The sequence below is a fragment of the Anopheles coluzzii genome, chromosome 2 (assembly GCF_943734685.1).
Source record: "Anopheles coluzzii chromosome 2, AcolN3, whole genome shotgun sequence".
Classification (NCBI taxonomy): Eukaryota; Metazoa; Arthropoda; class Insecta; order Diptera; family Culicidae; genus Anopheles; species Anopheles coluzzii.
In genome coordinates, this window is record NC_064670.1 from 123,746,481 (window position 1) to 123,762,749 (window position 16,269).

The 16,269-nt window shown below is 47.4% G+C and overlaps 2 protein-coding genes across 8 annotated transcripts in view; one reads left to right on the top strand and one right to left on the bottom strand.

Moving 5' to 3' along the window:
• The window catches only part of LOC120952401 (coronin-1A-like), a 30,056-nt gene extending 17,896 nt beyond the window's left edge, over window positions 1–12,160 (top strand). For 4 of the 7 annotated variants that reach the window (XM_040371713.2, XM_040371712.2, XM_049606563.1 and 1 more), the window contains exons 2-8: window positions 8,110–8,304; window positions 8,565–8,867; window positions 8,959–9,279; window positions 9,343–9,892; window positions 9,963–10,348; window positions 10,422–10,613; window positions 10,709–12,160. In XM_040371713.2, coding sequence (XP_040227647.2) covers window positions 8,290–8,304; window positions 8,565–8,867; window positions 8,959–9,279; window positions 9,343–9,892; window positions 9,963–10,348; window positions 10,422–10,613; window positions 10,709–10,843 — 1,902 coding nt within the window. In that variant the 5' untranslated portion in view covers window positions 8,110–8,289 and the 3' untranslated portion in view covers window positions 10,844–12,160. Of the gene's footprint in view, window positions 1–369; window positions 474–1,339; window positions 1,750–8,109; window positions 8,305–8,564; window positions 8,868–8,958; window positions 9,280–9,342; window positions 9,893–9,962; window positions 10,349–10,421; window positions 10,614–10,708 lie in introns of those variants that run through there. The other 3 variants (XM_040371710.2, XM_049606562.1, XM_040371709.2) reach the window with 3 other exon arrangements.
• A 286-nt stretch (window positions 12,161–12,446) lies between these two features.
• On the bottom strand, window positions 12,447–16,144 carry LOC120952402 (uncharacterized). Its single transcript, XM_040371715.2, has 5 exons — window positions 15,741–16,144; window positions 15,459–15,654; window positions 13,572–13,733; window positions 13,179–13,328; window positions 12,447–12,947 (listed from the first exon to the last, which is right to left on the bottom strand). The coding sequence occupies exons 2-5, from the start codon at window positions 15,508–15,510 to the stop codon at window positions 12,715–12,717; spliced, it is 597 nt and encodes a 198-aa protein (XP_040227649.2). The 5' UTR covers window positions 15,511–15,654; window positions 15,741–16,144; the 3' UTR covers window positions 12,447–12,714.
• Window positions 16,145–16,269: the final 125 nt, after the last annotated feature.

Here is a 16,269-nt window from a genome sequence, read left to right on the forward strand (position 1 = left end):
AGAAAGGTTCACGAATGTTCATACTCTCGATATTCATTGGTGGTGCGGTGCCGTTAGTGTGAGAGCTCGTTTTCCGACGACTTTCTCGCCCGGAGAGTCTCTCGCCAATATCGAACAAGCGAGAAAGAGTATTGGATTTTTTGATACGCCAGGGGTGGTCAATGTATATAAATTATTGAACACGAGATGTTGTTCTTTATATAAAAGACCAACTTTGTTCAATCAAGAGTTGACTGTTGGAATTTAAATATCTTCTTGGTAATACCGAACGAGTGCTTTGCTTACTCGAGCGGATAAATGCAATAAGGGAGAGACTGAAGCTTGCCGACCCCTGAGCGACGCAGCGCTAGAAGCGAGCGCGTTTGTTCGCAGCGTTACTATTCGCTGTGCGGCGTTAGACGCGTTCGGATCGTTTTAGTGTCGCGTTCCCCGTAGACAGACCCTCACGTTGAGGAGAGGTGTGGTATTCGAGTGTGTGTGTGTTTTTTGGTGATGATTTGATAGAAACAAATTTCATTTTAAAGTTTGATGAAATCAGTGAAGAATCTATAATGGACGGTTCGCTTTGCGCTTTGCATCCGGTTCGAAGGACCAAACTTTAGTTTCATTACAAGCGAAAGTGAAAACGGCTTTTATTGCTGGAAAGACTAAAAGATTGCCACATTTTGTCAGTGATGTGTGAATTATTAAACTTTATTGCAATTATTCTTACATCTTGGCAAAAAAGCATACGCAAGTGAATCATCCACGCAAAAAGTCGTCCTTTTTTGCTGCATCTGTATGAGTGTAGGGAGGGTGGAGTGGTACATCCTGCGTACATTCATAAATACACACCCACCAGCAAGCCGCTCCCTCACTAGACGAGGCTTATCGTAGTAAAAAAGGGACTCTTCCCCTACTAGCTCGTCCTTTGTGGGTGGACACACTCGCTTGCTTGTAGTAGTAGTAGTAGTAGTGGTAGTAGCAGCAATGGTGGTAGTGCATCGGAATTTACTCGAGCGCGATACACTGTCGTCGTCGTCGTCCTTGTGAAGTGACTCATCCTGTGTTTTTCCCCCTCGCAACGCGGTATAAATGTTTGCGGCAAATGCGACTGCCAAACGGGAGCTAAATTGTGAGGGGAAAAATCGACCCAACTGGCTGCTTTTTTGCACCAAATGAAACCAAGTTTTTACGACATCATGGACAGTGTTGCTGTGGACATATGCAGACATCTAATGCTTTGGGTCCTTTCAACCGTGTAACCGACTGCAGTCGACATTGTTACACCGTTTTTGGAGGATATTGCACAAAGCTTTTGCTTATCGTTTGTGTGTGTGTGTTTGTGTTGTCATTCTAGGTGCGTGTTCAAGTGTCTGTGTCCGTGTACAGTATTGTATTTAGAATTGCACAAAATAGTGCAGTGGTGTGTAGTGTGAAAAGAAGAACGCATTTAGACAAGCCTTTTTTGCCGTAGTAGGTAGTGTAGCTGCAAGCAGAAGAAGAGAAGAGCGTAAACCAAGTGCCGCAAACCGCATCCATCCAATATCTACTCATTCACACCTGTGTCTTCCGCCGCAGCACGTGCGCACGTGCCAACGCAAACGCCAAAGTCGTGTGGTGAAGAGAGAAGGAAGAGAACTCTCTCGCCGCTTCTTCAGCTTTCGAAAGGATTTGTGTGTCCCTTCCTTCTTCTACTGAGATACAACCAGAAGCGACACAAACGCGCACAAAATGAGTAGTGTTTGTACGCGTTCGTCAACGTTCAATGTAAATTTATTGCCTTTTCACAAAAATTTTGCTTGTGTGTGTGCATTTCTGCTAAAATGTCCCTAAATCCTTGTCCCTTAACAATTCCAATTATAAAAGGATTCGCTCAGCTTTCACCTAAATAAAGGTTGTTTTCACATCAACTGTTCCGTAATGGATTTACTTGTTCTTGTTTTGAATATTATACGGCTTGCTAAACGATGCCTTTCAAGAGAACTGAGCATCGAAGTAAATAGCCAACATAAAAAGAGCATAAACTATATATGATTTATTGAATATACTCTCTCTTTCTCGACAACTTCCACTATAAGGTGTGATAAATCTTCTTCAATTTTGTTGTGGCTCTTCCCACTTCCAACCGATTGCCTAACAACTGGCGGATTCGTGGGTTTGTTTTGTTTTCCACGCGCTTCTTTCGATTCGATTCCTATCTGTTCCGCAAAGTAAAAGTGCAAACAAACTATGAGTATGGTCCGTATTTTTGGCACACGTAGTATTATTACACTTTGGCCCTGGTGTGTTATACAACAACAGCGATTAAAGCAGCTCTTCGATGTGCTGCTCTGGGCGGTGGTTATATCAATTTAACGTTTATTTCCAACAATATATTGTAAGCTTTGCGCAACGAACGCGCATGGTTGAGATATCTATCATCATCATCTAAAACCCACCCCGTGCTCAATATTTGTCATTAGGCTGTGTCAGCATGCTTATTAAGCAACGAAATTATCAACCGTGTAAGTTGAAGGGTAGCTTCCTGATTTTACACTCCATTAAGCCTTTTTTTGTTGTTGTTGAGTCGTCTAATTTAGTAATTCACCCAGCGAACCAATTTAAATAGACACACTGATGGAGATGATGACATGGTTGATAGGGAGCTATATAGAGAATGAGAGAGAGCGAGAGAGAGAGAGAGAGTACAAAAAAAACACACACACAAACAAATTCAGTAAATGTGAAAACACCTCCTTTATTTTTGTGATCTTTTTGCGAAAACCTTTTAGCGTGAAACGCATCCCGGCCCCATAATATCCTTTTCTATTTTCGATCATAATAGAATTACACTGTTCCACAGCGCCATGTGCGCTTTCCATTATGTCCGGAATATTTTATCCCCCTCTTCCCCTCTTCCCCCCAACCCCCCCTTTTTCTGTCCTTTTTCCTTTGACGTCAGCAAAACTTCAAGGCCATTTCCAGCCACCGAAAGTGGGGTTGTCTTCCGGAAAACGGGGCCGAGATAAAGTTATCCTGCCCGTGTGTGTGTTAGCTCCTTTTTTTGGCACCCGTTGGAAGGACCGTGGAAAGTGTGTCCTAGTAGGAACGTTTGCCAAGAAAGCTGGAGCCGGCTCGAACACGAATGATGGGGAGAGCAGAGGAGGAACCGCTGTTCGCCGAGCACAGAGGATGTCGTAAGTTTTTTTTATGAGTTTAAGGTACTTTGGAGAGGGGACACCTACGAGGGGTGCGCCAACAGGAGAAGAAGATCTGCATGAAAACCCGGTGTGCAAAGTTCCCCGGTGGTTCCATGTCAAGGACATTGTTTTTCCAGTTCAAAGCTCATACATCAAGGGGAGAGAAGGTTGGGTTGGGTTGTTGCAGGCTTTCGTGGGAGTGGAAACAACTTTCCTCCACACTGCGGCAAAGCGCAATTTATCGCCACGTTGTTGTTGTTCAATGCAGTTGTAGAGGAGTATAAAGATTCAAAATTAAATAAACGGGTCTAAGGTTAAATAACGCAACTGCTGCTGCTGCTGCTGCAACTCCCGTATGGAAACTTGTGAGAGCGCACAGCACCATGGCATGCTGTGTGGATACTGCAATCAATAATCGATCGAGTTGTTGCTGTGCTGTGGTCATCGTAGAAGGGCCTCCTTGTTTTGTTTTTGGACCTAAACTTGTTCCAATGTTGATCAGACACACAGAGAGAGAGGGCACACGGGGGATGAAGTACAAAAAAATAAAAGAAACCATTCACCTGCTCTGTTACCTTTTTCCGGTTGTTGTTTGCAAAGCACGCTGGAGTCCGGGCGCTGTTGCGCTCCCTCCGATAAGGTCCTCCTCCGGCTGGTGGTTGTCTATCGATTTTGCTGCATGCCCCCCGAACACACACACAACAGCCCCGAGATTCGAGCCGCAGGTCGCACCATCGGTGGTGGTGATTTTCCTCAACACGCCGTGGACGACTTTCACTCTAATCGCTGCCCCGCGATGCCGATCCCTGTCGCGTTCCCTCCTTCCATGAGAGACGGTTGAGATAAGTAAACGAGCCTCGTCCGCCTCTTCCCCTATCCTCCCCTCGTGCCGCAGAGCAGAGAGGCTTGACGCAAGAACCGGCCTTCCTTCTCTTCGCCGCTTGGGTTCGCTTCCGCCGGAACTAATCATTTCCGAGGCGACGATTCGAGGCGTGGAGACGAAATTGAGACACCTCCCGTGTTTTTTTTTTTGTTACGTCCTCCACTTCCTCCCAAATTGGAAAGATTGCGGGGGGGGAGGGGGGGGCAGAGACTTGCACCTCTCTCTTACCGCCCTGTTCCCTGGTTGTGTTCCCTTTAAAACGAATACCTCCAGCGCATTCGATGATTCTCCCTCCCGGTGACTGTCACCCCGCGATTAGTGTGCGAATCGAGGCGTAAAATTTCACATTTTCCACGCTGGAAGGTAGGGAGGTGGTGGGTCTCGGTCGTCGTCAATGTGCCATTTGGTCGATCTCGCCCCTTAACCGGCGCGAACTGCTGTCCCATTGAAACAAGTTCCAGCTGACGAGCGAAACTCTCGTTGACTTGACAGGCTGGCTGGCTGGCTGGTGACACCTGTTTTTTGGGTAAATCAGGGCGCTTCTCAGGTGTCACTGACATCGGGCCGGCCGGTTGGTGGAGGACGGGGGGTTTTTGTTAGAGATTGATTGTGTACGGTACACATATCTCATGTCAAACACATGTCACATATTACATGGAACATTACATGGATTTATGTGGATTATTAGTTTGAAAATGGGTTATCTTTTGTTGTTCATCTAATCTAATAGCTTTATGACCCATGGAAATTGTCATTTTCCTGGTCTGTAGCTGTAATTTTCATGCAAGTGTGTTGAGACAAGTGAACCGAACAACTAATCGAATGTCGACAAAGGCATTGCGTTTGTTTCTCCTTCGCGATGCATTTTTCATATCTTATCGATTTAGTAATGTGTCCAAACGCGTGTGCTTACATGAGAGAGAGAGAGAGAGAGAGAGAGAGAGAGAGACGATGGCGTGTGTTGTGGTGTGTCTGATGAAAATTGAAAATGTCCGGTCCGATCATTGCCTCTTCTCGCGTGTGTATCTGACGCAATAATCGTTTCTACCCTCTTCTTCACTCTTCACCTCTACTTGTTGTGCAGCTCTGTAATCGTCGGGGTTTTGTTTTTCCCACCTTGCTTTGCAAAAACAAAAAAACAAAAAGGAAAATGATAAAAAAAACACTTGCGCACCAACCAGCCCCGGCTTTTCTTACTAATTGATTAATGTTTCCGTGTTTGCTCGTGTAAGACATCTGATCTGTTTTTTGTTGCCGTTGTGTTTGCTCCGATCGCACGCCAGTTATCATCACGGTCCAGTGCTAAAAACATCATCTTGGAAGGGGGACCCCTCTAGACTGCGATCTGCCGCGTCCGATCGTCCGATTGGATAAGGAAAAGAGTGGACAATCCTTGAGCCCTCCCCCCCCCCGGCCCGGTTCGGCGTTGTGTGGTGTGGTGTTGCATAAAAGAAATCGAAACCTGACCCCTGAATGTTCACTTTCAACGAGCAAAAGCCATCCCGGCCACACACACTATCTGTCGATCTTGCCCACGGACGGACTTTATCGATCACGGCGAGCGAGATATGTACAACCTGTGCATGGGTATGTTCCGTTCGATTTGTTGCTGCTGCTGCTGCTGTTGTTATGTTGCTCACAGCCCCGAAAAAATGGAAATGAAATAAAAGAGCAGCCAACTCTCGCGCGCGCGCGCACGGGGACCTGATTTTGAGCTGCGTTCCGTTTTGCGCAAACAGCTGGAGCAGCTCTTTGGCGGCGACGGTGGCGGCGGTGGCTTTCCATGATCGCCGCTGGACATTCATATGGTTATTTGGTGAACCGGCTCTTTGCTTCCGATCATAATGAGTTGGTTGTGTGTGCTTTCTAAAACAACCCTTCCGCCACCACCCGATCATAGCATATCCACCCGTTCCCGTATGGGAGACTTTTGAATGCGAGACCCGAAATAATAAAAAACCGATCTCGCTACATACATTTAAAATAGACACACACACCACACACTGCGGCTTACGGGAAAGGGGAAGCGATATATGTTGGTCGTTTTTTTTTGGCAAAAGGTGAGCATCATGAGCGGGCAAGGCAGCTCACGGTGAAAGGAAGGGCGCTACCCTTTGGCGGATTAAACCATCGGGAAGCAATGTCGACGGCATTAGCCGTAGATGAACCTACTTTTAATCATGTTTTTTTTTTTTTAAATTGAAGAGTTTACGAGAGAAAGAGAGACGGAGAGAGCCCTTTTTTCGCGAAACATAAGACATATGATTGATCATCACCATGGCAGCAACTGATCTTCCCCGCTACTTTCATCCCTTTTTGGCATGAACTCAAAGCAATAAACCAAAAATAAGCTTCCACCAGGTCTAGTTAAAGACCCTTGCACGGTTGTGTGTGGTACTGCTACTACTACTACCACTAGCACGTGGAAGCTCTTTTTCTCAAGTCTCCATTTCTCCTCTTTTTATCTCTTCTTCTCACTTCATCAGCGCCATGAGAGGGTTGATCGCCTTTTTTTTGCTTTGATTTGGGTGTTGTTTTTTTTTTTTTTGGTTAAGTTTTACTTCTTTTTTGCTTAGTTTCATCTCGTCTTTTAGTTCATCTTCTCATCATCCGTTCATACGTTCATATGTGTTTGTTATTATTGTTTTTATTATTTACGTTGTTTTTGTTTCCTTTCTTTTTTCCTTTTTTTTTGCAGATCGGATTAATTTCTCCTTCTTTCCCACCCGGAGGGCAAACTCGGTTTTTGTGTGTGTGCGTGTGTATGGCGGGATTGCTTCACGTGTTTTTGGTGTTTTTTGGGTTGTACAGTTTGTTCCTTCGGTGTGTTGTTTCCTTCTCTATTTAGGCAATGCTTTTTCGGTGCCTCTCAGACAGGCACTAGCGGTGATTTGGGGTCTTTTACAATATCGAGCACCTTCCTTAATCACCGTATCACCGTGCGTGTGTGTGTAAGAGAGAAGGTGAAATGTTAGCAACACAAGTAGCACAGCAAAACGACTTCAAAACAGCAAACCTTTCCCCCACCAGGTCCCGTTCAGCTTAACCCCTGTCTGGAGTGTGTCGTTTTTTACTCCAATCGACCTCGCAGATCAAGGAAGAGTCATCTCACTTTCCTCACACTAAAGAAGTGTTGCCTTGCCTAGTCTAGCTGGTGGTTCGTTTCGTTTGACTAGCTTGTTGAGGTCGTTAATCAGTAGCGCACGTAGTTTCCCATCAGCTCGTCGGAAGCCGAGGCCGACGTGTCGAATTAGAGAAACCTGAACTGCCCGAAAACTGCACAATCCAACACACAAACATCCCACAGAGGCACCTTGACGCAGAAGAAGGGGAGAGGGGTAGATTAACGGGAAAGTCCCACGGTGGCGCTGCAGGGCAATGCCTAAAGGTCCGCGCCCATCAGCATCTCATCATCATCATCATCATCATCACCATCTTCATCAAAGCCATCAACGCCAGTTAGCGAAAAGCCGTTGGTCGGCTGTCGGAAGTAAAGCATCTCGCACCTGTGCTGCGTTCCACCCTTAGGCATCGTCAGGCCCACTGCCAGAAGGCCATCGTAGTGTCGGGCGAGGGCGAAAATTGTGCGGTCAATCAAAGTCAAGCGTGTGTTGCTGCTGCGGGTTTGCTACTACTAATAGCCGCTGCTGAGTGTGTTTAATCGGAAGCCGCACACACATCACTAATCATTTAATGGCGGCTCGGTTTTGTTGACGTCACGTTCCCCTGTCACGTTCACGTGGAACATCCCTGTGGGAGAAAGTGTTCTCCGTTTCTCCTTCTTCTCCTCCTCCAATCCCACTAAACCTATTCGTGGATTGTTTGTTAAACTTTGAATGACGCCTTGAAGAAACCTTCAGTCGTCGTTTGACGTTTAAGAGCAACCAAATATCCTCAAACATCCTGTTGCTTTTGCACACACACAAATTCAAACCCTTTGGAGACGTTCTTCCTAACATTTTTGAATATATTCTCTTTCTTTTGCGTGGAAATCTAAATACTATAAACGGCAATGTATTGTTCCAAACACACCGTTTCCTATATTTGAACCAACCTCCCCAATAGTTCGGCGGAACTCGCAGCGAGTTCGTCGGCAAACTGCGCGCCCTCTGTGAAGCGGGCGGTGTAACAGGGCTCGCTGGCAGCGGAGGAGGAGGAGGTGTTGGTGGTGGAGCAGGTGGAGGCGTCGAAGAAAAGCGCATCAGCAAAAGCACCGACGACATTGCGGATAGCGACGAGCGCGACATGACCAATACACAGGTAATCTCAACTCACCGAGAGAGTGACCGTCTACTAATCCGCGGACTACTTCTACTACTAATACACCCGATGTGATGCCGAGAGTCTTCAGTAGTTTTGACTAACTTCCAACCGTAGCTCCGTGTGTGTGGTGGCAACTTAATTAACCTTTCAACTCGGAATATCTAACCTACAGGAGCGGAGCAACAGTAATATCATTCCGATCGATGACTAACAACACGCTTGTGTTTCTTCCCTACCTTTCCTCCCGTTTTGTACAGCTCTGGTTCCGTGGCGTCCGGCCATCCAAGTTCCGGCACGTGTACGGTTTGCCGACGCGCAAGGAGTGCTGCTACACCGACATCAGCGTGGTGCGCAGCGGCAACGATGGTAACTTCTGTGCGGTGAACCCAACGTTCCTCGCGATCGTAGCCGACACGACGTTCGTGGTCATCCCGATCGCGACGACCGGGCGGATCGATTTCCAGTGCTGCAAGGTGATTGGTCATGCGGGTCAGATACTCGATCTGAAGTGGAACCCGTTCGACGATCACACCATCGCGTCCGCTTCGGATGATTGTACGGTATGTGTGTGTGTGTGTGTGTGTGTGTGTGTGTGATTGATGAAGAGCTTAATTCTCCTAATAACCAACTCGTTGACATTATCGTTTTCAGATCAAAATTTGGAACATTCCCGAGGGTGGATTGGTCAACAACCTCACCAACTACGTGACGGAGCTGGTCGGCCACAAGCGCAAGGTGCTGCACATCGAATGGCACCCAACGGCGTCGAATGTGTTGCTGAGTGCCGGGTTCGATCACACCGTGTGCGTGTGGGACACGGGCAACACCGAGCGTCCGCTGCTGAACGTTATCGACTGCCACGTGGACATGATCTACAGTCTTGCGATCAACCGGGACGGGTCGATGATTGCCACCACGTCCAAGGACAAGAAGCTGCGTGTGATCGAACCACGCAGCGGTATTGTCGTTTCGGTAAGAGCTCCTGTTTACTTTCCGGTCAAGCATCGTCCTAATACTGTTCCCTTTCGTCTCCAGGAGGGCATCTGTCATCTGGGTACCAAGTGTTCGAAGGCCGTGTTCCTGGACAATGGGCGCATCCTGACGACGGGCTTTTCGCGCCACTCCGACCGTCAGTATGCCGTGTGGGATCAGCACGATCTGAGGAAACCGCTCACGCAGGAGGTGATTGACAGCTCGAGCGGCATCGTCACGCCGTACTACGACTACGACACGCGCATGGTGTACCTGGCGGGCAAGGGCGACGGCAACATCCGGTACTACGAGGTGGTGGACGAGCCGCCGTACGTCCACTATCTGAACCAGTTCCTGTCCGGCCAGCCGCAGAAGGCGCTCGGCTTCATGCCGAAGCGTGGCCTCAACGTGCACCAGTGCGAAGTGTTCCGCTTCTACAAGCTGCACGCGGCCGGCAACATCTGCGAGCCCATCTCGATGATAGTGCCGCGCAAGTCGACCCTGTTCCAGAGCGATCTCTACCCGGACACGCTCGCGAACCTGCCGGCGATCGGGGCGAAGGAATGGTTCCAGGGTCGCAACGTTTCACCGATCCTGATGTCCATGAAGACGGGTAAGGGTGTGGTGGTGGATGTGAAAGATATGATCAGTACTAACAACGGGGTTTTTTGTTGTTGTTGTAGGTGAATCCATCATGGAGGTGTCGAATGGCAAATCGAACCGTAACAGTATCGAGTCCAAAATCCAGCGAACACATTCCATCCATCTTGCCAACGGAAATCAAACGAACGGAGGCACCAACACCAACGGTCACACCGTGTCAATTTCAAACGGAACCGATAAGAACCACCAGCAACAGCAGCAACAGCAGCAGAATGGCGGAAACTATGGATCGAATCTGACCAACGGCAACAACAACAACAACAATCATTCCATCAGCGTGAAGCAGCAGCAACACAACTCGCTTAACAAAGAGAACGAACAGCTCGACAACCGCAAGAGTGATAACAATACGAAGAAGTTTGCCTTCCTTTCGCAACCGACCATTCCTGACTATCGACCACAAACGGTAAGCAAACAGGGTTTGATTTTAAGGATTTTGATTGTTAATTCCACCCATTTCTCTCCATCCCCATTCGCAGATAATCGAGAAAAGCCAGAAAACGTCCACCAACCAGAGTACAAAGTTTCACCAGCTGCAGGCAATCTTTGGGCAGCAGACGACCAACCACAAGGACATTGCCAACCTGCAGAACAATCTGCTCAGCAACTCGCGCAACAGCTCCCGCAACAGCTCGCTGGAAAACATTAACCTGCTAAACTCGGAAAATGAGGTAAGCGATCGTGATCGACGTGTGGCGCTTCAGTAAAAGTCCCTTCTTTTACGTTCAATTTAAACCCTTTTCTTTTATTTACCTTTTTTCTTTAGCTCCGAAAGGCATTTAACAAGCAGGCGGACGAAATCAAGAGCCTGCGCAAAACGCTCAACGTGTCGGAGAAGCGTGTCCGCGAGCTGGAGGCGGAAGTGAAGCGGCTGCAGCAGCAACTGAAGCAACACCAGTAGAGTAGCCAACACGGAAGAGGCATACAACGCGGAAACATTGTGATTTGGGATATGTGATTGTTTCGGAAAAGGAGAGTTTTATGTGTTTCTTTGTTTGTGTTGGTTGGTTTGGTTGGTTCGGCTCTCTCGCGTTTTTGCGTGTGTGTGCGCGAAGAAGCAGCGTATAATGAATTTGCGTATGTGTTTTGCGTATGTGCGTGGTTTGTGCACTTTGTCAAGCATCAAACGCATGACGTTACGATGATGTATGTCGTATTTGTGTCTGTGTACGCTTGGTCCATGAGTGTGCGTGATCGTATATGTGTAGGGAAGGGAAGATAGGACAACAAACACGTGGCAAATATCGAAAATGTAAGGAATGTAAGGAACACGGGAAATAGGGGAGAGGTACACGAGAGTAGTTACCAATACCTCCCCCCATCGTCCCACGAAACAGTAGAGAGAGAGAGAGAGAGAGAGAGAGAGGATCGGTATGATTTATAAGCACAATAGAACGATTAGGTTAACCAGCTGGTCGGCGTAATCGGCTTTAGGAGATAGGTGGACGAGGACGAGGTTTTTGTGGCGTAACTTTTGCGCTCTGCTAAACGCTTCTACTACTGGCGGGGGGATGGTACTAACCTCCCGCAGAATGTACTACCGCTGCTGCCGCCAACCCTTATTACACTATATACTTACTTACCTGTGTGTATATGCGAAACAAGATTTGCTTTTAACGTTGACTTACGCAACAACAACAAATGAACGAACGAACGAACGAAACGAGCGTGTGTTTGCTGCCGGGGAAAATGGGAAAGCAGCAATATGCAGATGAGCTTGCGGGCTGCACAAACGGGAATAGACGCTACAACCACTGCTTACAACCACCATTCCCTTTCATATTCTCCCATGCTACAGGAGGAGACAGGAAAAGACACAGCTTTTGCCACAGTTGGGCTTACTAATGCTAAATACGATAATAATGCCACCTAAATGTAGCTCATAGTATTCTCCCTCCCCCCTTTCATACCAAACCCGAAACAGCAGCGCGTGATTCCCCTCATTAATCCTGTTTTTCCCTCATTTTCTTCAACTCTCTATCTTTTCGAGAAGCATTTAGCTCCTCTCCGACAGTGGGCAGGGCGAGGGGATAAGGACGAACGTTGTGAGGAGTAATTTAATCAGGCATTTGTGTTTATTTTTCCTCTCTTTCTTCATACAAGATGCTATCCATTTTTTAATATTAAGGTACTTGGAAGATTAACGAAGCTAACGAGTTGAAGAGCTTTTTTGGCAAAAAGAATGTACGAAGAATCACACGAGTGATGTGTGTGTGTGTGTGAAAGAAAGAAAGAAAGCAAAAGAATGTATGTGCGTGTGTGCGTAAAGAATGAATCGAGCTTGAGAGCATAATTTAACACGTAACGCAGTGGAACAGAGAAACTACACGAGAGCCGCGCAAAAAAGAATGCTAGTAAAATGTGAATGTGAAAAAACGCTATAACCATTTGGCCTGCCGCATCAATAGATGGAATGTGAGCAAAAAAGCAAAATAAGACAACAACGTAAAGGAACAAAGAAAAACTGACTGGGGTATGTGTTTTTTGTGTGAAAGAAGGATTCATTGTTTTTCTATTGGAGGATTCTTTGTCACGTGTTTTTATTATTATTTAAAAATCCACTCACTAAACACTATTCATTATTCTAGTACATTTGAACATATTGTGGTGTACACTGCACCGTGTCTTGGTGCGCAATGTTGGAATGTTGGATGGAAAAGAATGGACGGAAAACGGAAATGCTTTCGAGCAAAAGAATCTCACGAAAGTCTCATCTGGTTGGTTGGTAAAACGATGGATGATACGCTACAGCCAATACCCAAAAATGCACATCTAAAGCGTCACCTTCCGGAGAAGAGAAGCAGCAAGAAGCTGGATGAAGGGAAGCAGCACCACTAGCACTGTGCTGGAAACGAACTGCGCCGAGCGTGGAGCACTGTTACACCCGTCCGTGTCGCAGGTGTAGATGCACGATCGGTACTCGATCTGATCGCCCGGATTGCGCACATAGTTGCAGTAGTTGCCGAGATCGCGCGACGAGCAGTAACGCTTAGCACCAATTCCATCTAGTGTCCAGTTCAGGCAAAGAGAGAAGGAAGACCGATTAATATGAGAAACACACAACCAACAGCAACACACAAACGTAGCAAGCCATGTGGATGTATGAGTGAGATTAAAAGACTTAAACGTAAAGGTGTGAAAAACATGCAGCAAGAAAAGGTGAGCTTTGCAACGGAAAAGGCGTGAAACAAGTGGCACACAATATACAAACACTAAAAGCGAAAGAAAAACCGAACCATGCATTGCCGTCGATTTGATGCAGTACTCGGCCTCGAACACGTGATCGCACGGTTCCGGCTTGAAGGGGGACGCCTCGTCCGCGACCAGCATGTCCGAACAGTACATGGAGTGGGCGGACGAGCACTGGTAGCAAAGGATACCGCACGCTGAAAGTGGCCAAGAAAGGTGTGTGTTTGTGTATGTTTTGGGTTAGCCTGGTTAGATGCATGTAGTGAAGCCCAATCACCCGATATTTCAACCACTTTTAATTCCATGTTAAATATGTTATATTAATGCTGTGTTACTCTAATGTTCTACCAGCAGCCTGGTGTTAGTTGTGTGAAAGAGAGCCATGCAGCGCGAGATGTTAGCCACAACAGAGCCAACGAGTGGCAAGAGGAGGACGATACCTTCGAAGCGGCCAATGTGCTTGATGCAGAACTTGGCCCCGTACACGTTGGAGCAGTCGACCGGCTTCAGGTCGGGCGTATCGAACCGTTCGAACCATTCGCTGCACTGGAACGGTGTCGTCGAGTCGGTCGTATTGCACACGTAGCAGCTGATGGCCGTTGCTTTGAGGATAGAGGCGATTTACACACCCAGTGGAGAAGGTGGTGGTGGTGGAGGAAGAAAGAAACATTCGTTAGCATTACATTTGTCATCGCCGCCCTCCCTTAGGTGTGGTGGCTTATTCAACGAAACGAGCATAATCTGGAGCTGGAACACTACGACGCGGCAAAAAAAGTGCATCCGTAATCCAGTTGGGTTTCTTCCCCCCGTTTGCTGTAACACTGACAGTGCAAATTTCCATCCCGAAAGGCAGATAATTATTTTAATGGCCCAAAATCTCATCCTTTCGTCCTCGTTATCCTTTTGCTGCGGACTGACTGCATTGTGAGTGTAGAGTAAAACGACCACTTACAGCAAGTGTGTTGTACGCCCAATTTGTGTCGTTTAACGGAGTCCTTCGTATGTTCGTGAAACGAGTGCCTTTTTTCACGCATCACGGAACAATTGTCGCCAAGTGGCCACCAGACGAGAAATGCAGATTTAATCAGCTTAATGCATTCGGTTTCGTTGGTTCCGTTCTTCACCAAATCCTAGTGTGCCTTGAAAGTGCTCTTTTTCGCTCTCGCTCGCTCGCTCACTCGCACTCTCTCGTTCTCTTTCTCTGTGTTTGGATGAGGCTTCAGGAGCCCTTCAAAGCGCGCCGTTCCAATTGGACCGTATAGACGCGTATTTTCGGCAACACTTCAACCCGGGCGCCCGAATACCGGTGAAGTGTACTTTCCATTCCGCGATTGCCATTGGGGATTTTCATCTCAAAACGAGCGACTCATAAGGATGAGCTGTTTTGTTTGTCTGGCGTGTTCGGGCGGTGAATTCTCCTACTTGGTACACTCAAGTAAAACATAAAGTTTGGTGAAGCGTTTAAATGGTGTTCCTGTACGGCGAAATCGTGCGCTACCGCGCCATGGGTTTTCACGGAAAACTGCTGTGCCCAAATAGGAAAGTTTTGCCTTCGCGGAAAGTAAGTGAAAGTCAAATAGAGTAGAGAACTGCTTTTTACACTTTGCAGAAAGTCCTGCGGGGCTTTTTGTAGCCTTTGTCTGTCTCTTTCTCTCTCTCGCTCTCTCTCTCTCTCTCTCTCTCTCTCTCCTTATTCCAGTTCCAGCTCTTCGTCACTCCTCCTCTTCCACACCCGCATGTGCGTCCTGGGTAGCGTCCTTTCCGGCTCCGGCAATCAATATACCGAGCCCCAGTTTCGATTGTCCGTTGATGTGGAAGAGCACCGATAAGAGTTCTCGAGCCCGTGGTACTGCCAGGCGGTCGGTACGCTTCTGAAGCGGATATTGCTGCTAAATGAATCACAGCCCATGATGATGATGATGATGATGGAGGGACATGCCTTAAAATGGTGCTTTTTCAATTCCACTGCGGAAGTGGGTCTTCTGCGGGGCCCGGTATTTCATTCGACTCCGTGTAACAGCAGCAGCAGCACGTGTGTCTGTGTTTGATCGATTTAATTTGCATTTGGCAAGGTGCAAAGCATAATTCTCACTTCTTGTTGATCCTCGCTTCTCACTGCTCACGCTGCTCACTGCTCACTGGGCGTGAGCGTCTCAGCTTTTCTCACCACATCAAACAACAACAAATACCTTTCCCCTGCCCCTCCTAGCATGACTCATTGGTCAGTGCACTTCCCCCCTGCTTTGCTTAATCAAAGAGGGGATTTATGGTTTCATTTTCCACCCCCGTGTAAAAATACACGCGTCACGCACCCACTTTCAACTTACCACTCTCTACGGCGGCCAGCAGGAAAACCACTCCCAGTCCAAATTGCTTCATGGTTTTTTTCTTTCCACGTTTAATTAGTAGCGAGACACTGCACAGCAGCAGCACACCCAAAGTGACGCGCGACAGACGACGGACGACGGACGACAGGCTACAGTTGCTGCGTTAGCGCCCTTCGGTTGCCAAGGAAACGGCTACCTACAAATCGAATTGACACAAGCAAAAAGGGACGATTATGAATTACTTCTATGCACATAAAAAGGGCAAAATTGTTATTTTTTTACGTTTCGATTCGTTCCTGCTGTTTAACAATACAAACACACCCGCACACGATCACGCTCGATCACGATCTGCTGCTGTCACACGCGCGTGTTTGACAGGTGTGTGCTAAATCGATCAAAACTCTCTCACACACACACAGGTAACGTGGAGAGTGGAGCCGTTCGTCGAGAATTTAAATTCAAATGCGAATCCACGTGCGAACGAAGCAACCACAGATTTGTCTATGGAGCGGTCGATAGAAGCTGCGAACTTAACGCGTCGAAGGGAATAAAGGAACTGAATGTCGTGCACAAAAACGGCCGGTCAGTTAAACACGGCTGTCGTCGCCATTCCCAACCAAGCGCATGCGCATTCCGTTAAATGAATGAAGGGGAAAAGCACGGCTTCATTCACGACCTAAACGGTCGGTCGAACTGAAACACTCTTCCTCAGTGCTCTTAACGCGGCAGTTACCGCAGCGACAGTACAAAGGTGAGAATTTTCAAAATGAATTGACGAGGTTTTATTATTTCAGTGATTATGGTTCAAAAT